Genomic DNA, 11,285 nt, shown 5'->3' on the forward strand with positions numbered 1-11,285 from the left:
TAAAAACACCCCAACATTCTTTCAAACTGTATAGATTGCTCTCCAAAAGGTCACTTCACTGAACATCGAACTGAACAACCTTCAGGTTTCAAAATTAAAGGAACAATCTCAGTCAGTGTTATACGAGGGCCAGCTTAATATAATTTGCAAAGTACAAGCCGACATCACTTGACCTTAATGCTTCAGAATTTCCAAAGATAAAAATATATTTTCTTTAGCACAGTCTTTACTAGTCAGAAGAGCACTTAAAAGTATTCAACAATTCAGTGAATAATGTGGTGATCAAGTGGCTGAACTGCCATTACAGCAAGAATGCTTCCTGTAGGTACCTGCCATTGCTTGATTTTATTTTTTTATTTTTTTTCCAGTACCAGCGGGATAACTGCAATGCATTCCTTGGATAAAAACAGAACTGAAAGGAAATTAATTGAATCTGTGTTTTCACTGCCGACTTAACCAAATTACAATGAATAAGTAAACCACATGCTTACCCAGGGAGCAAACAAAGCCAAACATGAGCACAAGTATTAATCATTTCTTATTTCATAGTGTAAATCCTCAGCGTATATTCTCAAATCCACGGTGCCCTGAGCTATGAACGTGTATATTTTATTTCTATATAATTTACAAAGGCTTTCAAGTTGAACTGTAAATATCAGCGGGAGTGTCTGCTTATCATGCTTGCCACCTATTCCATTTTATTTTACCTTTTCCTTTGTTTTTCCTACACAAGTAAGATATATATAGCAGTTCACACCTTTTGCCTGTTATTTGTTTCCATTCTATTAAATATCATCCACTCAAGTGTGTTTTTTAACCTCACATTGTTACTGGATACCGTATTTTCCAAATCCGCTCCCCTGCAGGCAATTGTAAACCTGATGAAATCCTATATGTAGCCTATATTTTGTCACCAAAATGCAATACATTAAACTTATTAACTGTAATATTAATTAAAGCCTGGTTTATATTTTGTTTATGGGTTGCCTCTCTCTTGTGTTCTGGTGTTTTCTGCTATTGTTATTTCAAATGGAAAATACTGTTGCACCACTTTTACAGGAAAAAAATCATCATCCTTCTTGCCCTTTAAGAGCCGGGAACAATCTGTAACTGTTTAAACCTTAATAATCTCCATTTGCCTTCTCGTTCCTTTTGGTGAACAAAATAGTTAGATTCACAATGCAGACGCTGGGGATGTAAGTGTGGCTTACACTGCCCTTTCCATAATCATCAATACCTTTAGTGCAGTTAGGATTCAATACCACACATTTGTTCTTGCTTTAAAGAACACGTCTGGGAAGTGCTGATTATTTAGAAATATAGCCCACAGCATGACATTGGTAGAAAAAAAAAAAATCTAAAAATGGAACTGACAGTGGAAAAGTTTCAACTTGGAAACAAAGAGCTCTTGTGTCAAATAAAAACAATCATGTAAAAAGTATGCGGCTGAAGCAATCTCTTGCTATTGCTAGATACCACAAATTACTTCAGGGAGAAGCACAGGTTTCATGTAGGTACTGAAACCCGAGCTGTGTTCCTGTTGGATCACTTCCGCCAGGTATATAGTGCAGATTTCAACAACGTGTTGACTGCACTTCAGTGTAGTCTTTACTCTATTCCAGATCCGTCACAGCTGTCAATAACTTGCACAATCTGGCTTCCGAGACGAAATAAAGATTGTGCATGGTATAATAGGAAACATACACTACAAATACAAAGCGTTCTGGTAGAAGTTAGGTTGGTCTTCTACAAAGAACAATGGGGGGGGGGGGGTTAGCAGGTAACATCTTTAAGGAATTAACTTGCTAATGCCATATACATTAAAATAAACTGTAAAATGTGTCTGACCAGTAAGGTATATGATATAGGAACAACTATGCAATAAATAACAGTAGATATACAGTGCAGAAACAGGCACCTCTTCAATATGAACAGCCAAATTACTCCTGGCACAGCTGGATCAAAATACTACTCTGTCTTATACCTGACTGGCAGATGCATCAGGGCTGCAAAAATATGCATTTTATTTCCTAAATTATTGCAGTTTTCCAAAAGTAAGTTGATTTTGTATCAAATCTTATTTCTATTTCTTCCACCTCATCTTTTTGTCCAGTTGTAAAATTGTCATTTTTTATGTAATCTTGCATTTCTACCAAATATAACCTATTTTAATTTTTATATCATGCACCATTTTTCTGTAAATATATTATGAGGCTTGTCCTCTTAGGAAGCTGCAAATCTGATGCTTGAAGGATTTTCAACACAGAGTAAAGGCACTTTCCAAAGTTCAAAAGCCCAATTAGTGCTAAAACATATTCTGTCTGAATCAACCATACAGAGGAAGAATCTGTGCACCATTCTACCTATAGTACATCCTTTAAAATCCAAAAAGTTCCTGAAAAATATTTGACATGTAGATGCAAAAAATTGCATCCTTACAAACTCCAAGGATATTCTTAAACAATTGCAGAATATTAAGTCGAGTTTGGGTTTTAATTCAACTCTGCTAATGAAATTTGCCCTCAAAAACTAACAGGTGCTTTGCTCTGTATCACCTGACTGCAGCTTAAAACGTGTCTTTTTAATTATGCAGTAATTACGAATAAATGCATGATTTGTCATCAGATATCTGAGAAGTGGGCACGGGACATGGGTTAACAATGCTAATTACCCATTTAAAGGCACGTAGGGACAGCTTACAGACAGGAAAACAGGCAGTCCTATCTTTCAATTTTCTGTTTTCACCACAGATCAGCTGAAAACTGAACCATTAGAGTGGTTAGAATTTTGGGGGATTCTAAAATTCAGCAGATTGAGACCATTTTATTCTGTTTGTTTTTGGTTTAGTGTCACAGATATTAACACAGTTGTACTTGTGTAGCCACACTTTCACAGGCTTACAGTTATGTACATCTCACACATATTACTTTAATGCATTTCAAAGTTAAAACACTCTCAGTCATTCTTGATATGTTTAAGATAAGGCACATTTTATGATATCAGTTGTATAAATAGTAGAAGAGACACAAAAGGACATCCCTCCTTTCTTCTATTTTTTAAATTCAACTTAATCTGTACAGTATGAGAAAGTACTGGTTTATGTCAGACTTTATCGTACACTTGAATGAAGATAATTGAAATATAGTCAGCTAGTGGTAGCAATTAAGATAAAGGGCAAATTTTGAATAAGTTAGTGGAATACTTATAAAATCCGGTCCTTTATCCACAGTAATTATGTAAACTGTTAAGTTGATACAGGTTGTTTAGATAGCAGGCTAGCACTGTAATACATGATAACCATGTTTAGTCTTTTTAAAAGGTATACAGAAACAATTATGACCTTCAGAATAAATGCTGATGTTGATAGAACACTGTAATAATCCACTCCAAAAAAACATTCATTTTAAACTATGATTGAGGAGAAAAACACACAGAATGGGTTGCCCTTACAGCTGAATACATTTCAGCAGCATAACACAAAAAAACACTATCTAAATACAAAATATTAAATCAATTTTTAATTAATATTTTATCATGAGAAAGACTGTGAATCGCACAAGTAGCGAAAATTATTTTTAACAAAGTTTACTTAGATGTTGGTCGTGGCTTAGCACTAAATATTTTAATATTTGAATAAACCGCCTATAAATGAGAGATGAAATACACCAAAAATATTAATCAAGGTCCAATAAAACTTTAATACAGGGTAAAATTTGATTTTCAAGTGCAGATGTAAATAATACTAAAGTTGAGCATGATCAAAGCCTTTCAGTGAGACGGTGCATAATTGATATGCTCTGATCTCAAAGGACATAGATTTGGATGTCCTAGTTTTATGTATATTAAAGAGAAATTCTTGGAGAAAATAAAACACAATCAATTTATATACCGACGTATCTTCACTTAAGTCGCACAGAATCTAATATCTGTGTGCAGTTGCGTACAGTACATCATACCCCAGAGAGACTGCTTGCCCTTGGTTCTCATGAAGCCTATGTCCTGACAGTGGCCTTTCTGAACACATCGCTTCATTGAGACACTCTACTCTCACCAGACTGGGCATCAGCAAAGTGTTTATAGGATCTCCGATGGCATTGGTTGGAAAGAAGAAACCCCACACCTCTGTAGCCGTGACTTAGTCCGTACTTACTTCTAATGAGTTCAGAATTTGTGGAATTGCCCTCCATCATCTGGCCTCGCCCTTCTGGGAGCTGCTCTCTTTGAGACAGTATTTTTGCCTTTTCCCTCTGGTCCGCTGGGCCATTCGGACTGTCACAGCAATCTAGACACAAGACACAATAGAAGAGTGTCAGGGATGCGATGTTAATATGAAATTCAACAACTAAACACAAATGTAAATCTAACTATGTGACTTTTGTCATCATGTGTTCATGTCACATTGCTGTGTTAATACTTCAGAAGGATAAAAAGCTATTTGTGAAGATGTGTATCCAAGAGGGGGGGAATACAAAAGAAAAGCTTAATGTTGCTTGTTTCTGATCTAAAATAAAAGTGTGTGTAGAGAAGCTAACCATATCATGGGGGTGCAGAGGGGGATATTGCATTAATACAGAAGGAAGCCTTTTGGATATTTATATAAATGTATATGACTTCACAAGTAATTGCCACGGTATTACATTTCTGAACAAAAGAGTCATGACTACGGATCTTTCTGGGAATCTATATGTATTAATTATGGTCTATACATAGTTTTAGAGACAATTGTCATGAAAAGACCCTGCTGCACCACTTCTGAGTTTTGAAGCTAAAAGTTCACACGTTACCAAACAAATTTTCTTGTCAGATTTCCTCTATTTAATTGTATTTTACATGAGCACTCAGAACACAGATAATGCAAGTCGTGTCAAGAGGATCTAGTGCTAATGTGAGTACAATTGTTAAATATCTGCAGATTACTTAAATTTGAATACACAGAGCAAGTCAAATGCTCTTCCAGATTACACACACGTGTTACCGCACTTAAGAAGTAACAAACAAAGATGTATAGGGGGTATAACAATTTAAAAAAATTAGGGTCCTAACAGAAACAAAATCAAGGGAGAATGTTTTCTGCAAGCACAAATACTGCGAGGAATGCTAGCACAACATTTTCATTGAGCCCCTGGCTATGGACCCATCTACAAGCCAAGCCTATAAATTGTAAAAATAGAAGCCTTCACAATTAGTCAAGTATGAAGGTAAAGCCTGGCACAGTGCAATCGCCCGTAGACAAATATACCTTTAAATCCATGTGTTGTGTTTATATTGCTGCAGTAAGTTTTAAATATGTAAGAAAACAGTCACTGTACTCATTATCTTGGTAAGCACTACTATGTAAATACAGTTAGATTAAACACAGTTAGATAAATCCACACTTACATTAAATCAATTCAGTAAAACAGTATATTTATCAGTACTTTTTTTGTATGTACCTGCCTTTCTACATTGGAATCCAATAGGCCATTTCAGAGAGACATTGCCACACTTGGGTATTGTTTCAGCTACACCTGCTGCGTTATTCCTACTAATTCAATGCTTTGAAAGATGTGTCATTTGCTCAAGAAGTTTCCACTTAAGCCCATGAAGCTGGACGCTGTGTAACAATATAGCCACTGCTTCATCATCACCATCTTCGACAGGCAAGGTTTATATGTTAAAGTTTCTGTACTCCCCAGATTACAGGCATCAGATTACAGAAAACCTCTTGCTTGGCTTCCAGAAAGTTTGCGCAATCTCCCCTAATATACTTCCAGAAAGTTGGAGATTTACAGAGAAACAAGTCTGCTTTATTCAGCAGCTTCCAAGGGAATTGATGGGTGGACGCGGCAACCGGCATTCATAACACTAACCTTTCTTCCAAAGCCGAACAGGTCTCTGAAATCGGGACCGTCTGCAGTCTAATACGACAGTAGCTGCTGCGGTTTTCAAGACTTAAATTCACGTTACCTCAGATTTCATGACCAACACACCAAAGATTAATAAAGAATTAGTTAAGTAGTTCATAATGCCACTCTTACATCATTAACTGCTTGTAAGAACTTGTTGGAGAACATGACTGCAGGTGAGCTTTCTGAACATGCCAGGAGCCAGTGTGTGCGAGTCTGGAGGTCTGAACAATGCACTCTAAGCAAACTTGCATGGAAACTGAAAGAGACACTATGATACACACCTTTACACTAAGGTAAAGTTTCAGATTTTAGATTTAGGCGGTAAGTTAATCAAAAGAGACAGTAAGACATGCGTGTCCATGTGCGACAATCATGAAATTCAGCAAAACAAGGAGGAGGTTAGCGCCTATCTTACCTAATAAGGAACACAAATAATTGGGAAAATGCCATATAAATCTGGAGAGATGCTTATTCTGGACTTAACAAAAGTATGTGCCTGCAGGGTGTGATATTTTCTACACACGTATCCAGGTACAGCACAGATTGCAGCATTAAAACAAAAAAACAATAACAAAAACTCAGATCAATAAAAGCTGTTTTGACAGATCGTAGTCTAAGGACCAGACCACCCGGCTGACATTGACCCACCCGGGAATCATAAATTACTAAGTTATCACGTTTTGAATTATAAGTAGTAATAAAGCGGATTCTAAGAATAAATTAAACCGCAATAGGGTACAGATTTGTACTTCCCAATTCGAGTCATTCTTTTCAGTTTGATTGTTTTGCCTGTGACTTCTGCTGTTACATGTCACATACAAATAATTAATCTCAGCTAATGCTAATGAAAACGGCATTATGCTTAAGAGATCAACAACCCTGAACTGAACACTGGAAAAAAGGCTCAGTAGATCCACAATGCCTGTTCACTCGATGAAAACCACTTGAACAGTGTCCTCTTCAGCATGATCAAGCATATTAACTGGCATCATCATTACATATGTTCTCCACTATGAGCTCAAACTTGAACTTATTGATGTCAACAGAGTGTGCTGTTCTTTATAAAAACATAAAAACATCTGCCAAATAAGCGTCTAATTTGTATTTTAAACGAGAATGCTGTAATGGAAACAGATCCATTTCATAACATTTGACAAGCTGCCATATCATTTTATTTCTGTTGTTTCTTTCTCTTCGTGCTTTCCCCTACAGCAACAGAACAAAATAAATTATGACCTTCAAAAATTAGATATTGTTAAATATATACAACTGAACAAAATACTTATTTATGACCAGGAAGGGTTTTTGTTTGTTTTTACTTTGTATATATATATATATATATATATATATATATATATATATATATATATATATATTTTTTTTTTTTTTAAAGGTAACTATGTGATGATTTAATATAAGTTTACTTTTTATTATTTTTACTAACATTTAATAAATGTGTGCATTTCTGTGTTGCATTCTTGAACACAAAAGCAAAAAACAAATATTTACCAGGGTTGTACTGAACCTGTACTTTTCTGCTGTGACTTCTGGAGAAACTAATCCACACTAATGCTAAAATACAAGTAGGGTCTATATGATGTAGCCTATCTAGTGTGTTTGGCGATTACTGTTGAATACAAATTGGTCTGTTCACAAAACATGTACAGTTTTTTGAAAGGAATAACCACTCTCAACTGTGAACCTTTGAAGGTCCTGTAAAAATCCATTTGCCACCAGTACTAATGATTGCTTATTTTGTCCTACTTTACTATTTTTTGACAGTGCTGTAATGATGCTCGGTATAAATAGAATGGTTAATGGTTCAGTAGCTGATTAAAAAATGGGGACAAGCTTATTTTACATAAGATAATCTTAAAGGCAACTAGCAAGTTAATTAAAAACTATAATTGGCTGTGGTCGCTTCTAATAGGCACCGAGGCGTTCCTTCAATTTTTATTTAGAAATAATGAAAACATTATTATGCCTAATGTCTGTTTATAAGTACTGTACATCCAGAAAACCACATTAATATCACTTCTGAGAACCTGTTCAGGAGCTTTGAGAAAACCAGTTGTGTTCTTGAAGAAATCAAGAGTCAGAACAGGTCTGAAGGTCATGGGCTAAAACCATGGAGCACACTGTCTTATAAACAGACCTGACAGACTAAAGCCATGAGAAACATCTCTCAAACGCAAAGGAAGAGACCAAACCTCTCCAAATACGTGTATACAAACGAATTATTTCTGGGTAAATAAAGGAGATTTCTAAATAACTTATCAGACTTATAGAAACCCCATTGTATAAAGCTCCATAAAGAGTTAGTCAAACAAGCCACAGCTGCATTAAGACAAAAATGTTGACTATAGCCTCAGCAAATGAACTTTGCATCAGATCGTCACTGCAAAACACAATATAGGCCTGAGCTGTCATGGGCATGAATAGAGGGAAAAAAATCAAATCTCAATTCCAAATATTATGAAAAAAAAAATGAGTCAGACACTGAGTCAGAGGTTTAAAAATACACACACATGTAACTGCAATATAATAATAATAATAATAATAATAATAATAATAATAATAATAATAATACAATAATTCCACCTTATAGAGCTTTACAATTGTGTTAATCTTGTGTAAATCTTATGAATGAATATAGTAATTCCTATATTGTTATGAAACAGTTTATTTTCTGCCCTTGCTCTCTCAGTACAGAAACAGGTTTAAATACAAAAGTAAATGTACATTACATATGTTTTTAATAAACACAAGTTCTTACACATTTTAATTTTAGTTATGACTTTGCTGTAGTTAAGAATGGAAAAACTATACTAATTATACATGACTAATATACATATTATAATAATTATTATTCTGATTTGTGTCGCAGCGGTGGTGCTGAGGGGGTCTTACCCGGGGTGTGTGAGAGCAGCGGGGCTCTCTCCTGCTTCTTCCCCGGCCCTGCAGGCCCTTGCGGCGGGGAAAGCGAGTCTGTCTCCTGGGACATGGGCCAGCTCTCTGCTCCTGGTCAAGGGAAAACCTCGCAACAATGTCACTCTCCGACCCTGACAAAAACACATGATATTACAGTTACAGTGTCGCACCGAGATGCTACAGTGTATCCTGCTGTCAAAGCCCCGACCGACATGTACTCATATTGCTGCAAAAAAAGTGCGCAAACTGTATACAAGTTACAGCCGTCCACAACTTCTGAAAAAGTTAAAAAACTATAATAAGAAGGAAATCTCTAAATAATCGAAAAGGAAGACGCATGAGTAGACACTATTAAACGACGGCTCTGGGTAAATGTTTATAACTTTTATAAACATGCGTAAGTACCTTTCCAACATGTCAACTCCTCTCCAAGTTCAAGTCCGTCTTATTATCCCCATTTTCTTTCTTTACTGCAACTTCATCAGCCTCTTGAGCTCATGTTTCTGCACCTCATCAAATCTCTTCTTTTCTCGTCTTCCCCCCCCGCTCTCTGGGATTTGGGAAGATCACTTCCTTCACTGCATTCGGCCACTTTTTCCCATTTCACCCCCCCAAAAAAAACCAGTTTGAGTCTTTTTTTTTTCTCCCTCTGAACCATTTTTCATCATTTCCGGATTCCGGCAGCAGCGAGCGGAGCTGCAGGGTCCCTCAGACCGCAGACCTGAGCGCCGGAGCCGGCTGCCGTGCAGGACTGCATCCCCCGGGAGAGAGGGAGGGAGAGAGGGAGAGAGAGGGGGAGAGAGAGGGGGAAAAGGGGCACTTGACTTCAGAAGCAAGGGTATCTTCAGGACAAAACTGTGCGAGGAGAAACGAGCCTTTATGTTTCACGTTTTGCATGTGGTGTCAGGGCGCAAAGTTGTTTCCAAGTTCTTGTCTGCTGCCTAATCCGGCCGCAGTCGTGTTGCATGATCAGTGTTGTATGTATTTGGGGATTTGTGAAAAGTTAAAATGTATTCACCAGAGCTTTGGGTAAATACTGCCAAAGCGTGCAAACAGCTGTACCTGTTCGCACTGTTGATAGAAGTGAGCTCGTTGAGAGATGTGATGAGATGTGATATTGACAGGACTGGGGGGATCCCACTCAGCCGCCGGTGGGGAAGTCATGCTTTATTTTAAGTCAGATCAGCAAAACAATTCAAGGAATTACTTGTGAATGTAAAGGAGTTCTGTGTCTGCATATGTTTATTGATGTATGTATGATGTCAAAGATATCAGTTTTGTTTAGTTAGGAACACATAATTAACTCATTTCACATATTCATTTTGTAATAATAATAATAATAATAATAATAATGTATTTCACTTATTGTGTTTAATAACTTGTATGGCAAACTATTCGAAATAATATCATTTATGATACGTAATTGTGCAATTGTTTTTGTTTTTGTTATTTCTGTTTTCAAACTATTTTATCTAATATTTGTTTTTACAGTAGCTTGTAGTATGTTTTACTTCATGTATTTAGTGCAGTGCAGTAAAATACAAATGACATTGAGATACATCCTTTTGATTGTTTTCAATTTGTAGTGACTAAGAAATTCTGTTTTATAAAAAAAAAAAAATGGTGTCATATGAAATGTTAATCAGCATTGGCCTCATTAGTTTTTAGAACAATGACTTCAATAAAATAATGCTTTGCTAAAAGTGCAGTAGTATTCAAAGTGAAGAGCTTTTAAGTGCTGTGTGAAATAACTCCTACAAATATGCAACATAATGGCAAATAAATTACTCAGCATTTGCAGCCCCTTGTTAAATGTTCTGTAACACTAATTTGTAATCATTCGTTTAACTTTGAACTTTTTCCTTTCTTTTTCAGTACAGCTTGTTATCTAGCTAGAACGTACGTGGACGTTGCAGTGAGATTAGAATGAACGTCTTGGAGCTGAAATGCTGTCTGTCGTTGATCTGTACACCAAGGAGGTAGTTTTCTAAGTTTGTCAATTACTCTTAATCTTAGTAGAAGTGACTGGATACACAAACATTTAATTGAATCCATGATCAATCAATATGATCCACAGGTATTGTTGTTCCCAAGATTATACACAACCTTTTCTTGATGAATACCTAGCATTATTAGCTGCAATAACAGCTAATACATATTGAAGTTTGAACTCTTTTAATATATATATACAATATGAATGTCTTAATGTATTTGTTTCATTTAAATAGCATTGGTTTATTACATTGCATCAATACATTCAAAGTATTTTTGTACACAAACCATGCATCTTAGAGACTGAAAACCTATGTCTTATTGTGTCTTGTTCTTATTAAAAGAGGAGTAGCAGACACATTTGATGGTGTAAAGTTATACATATTATATTAATAAACTGTTTGCCTACTTGTTGATGGATCTTTGGCCAGTACACACTATCAGCAGTTCAAAGGAAATTGGGTTCAAGCAGTA

General features: G+C 36.0%; 1 protein-coding gene across 1 annotated transcript in view; it reads right to left on the reverse strand.

Moving 5' to 3' along the window:
- Positions 1–9,520, reverse strand: part of mdfic (MyoD family inhibitor domain containing) — a 34,980-nt gene extending 25,460 nt beyond the window's left edge. Inside the window, exons 1-3 of the mRNA XM_066723771.1 lie at positions 9,225–9,520; positions 8,799–8,950; positions 4,151–4,282 (exon numbers count right to left, since the gene is read on the reverse strand). Coding sequence (XP_066579868.1) covers positions 4,151–4,282; positions 8,799–8,892 — 226 coding nt within the window. The 5' untranslated portion in view covers positions 8,893–8,950; positions 9,225–9,520. The remainder of the gene's footprint in view (positions 1–4,150; positions 4,283–8,798; positions 8,951–9,224) is intronic.
- Between the last annotated feature and the right edge of the window lie 1,765 nt (positions 9,521–11,285).

This window comes from Amia ocellicauda, chromosome 15 (assembly GCF_036373705.1).
Source record: "Amia ocellicauda isolate fAmiCal2 chromosome 15, fAmiCal2.hap1, whole genome shotgun sequence".
Lineage (NCBI taxonomy): Eukaryota > Metazoa > Chordata > Actinopteri > Amiiformes > Amiidae > Amia > Amia ocellicauda.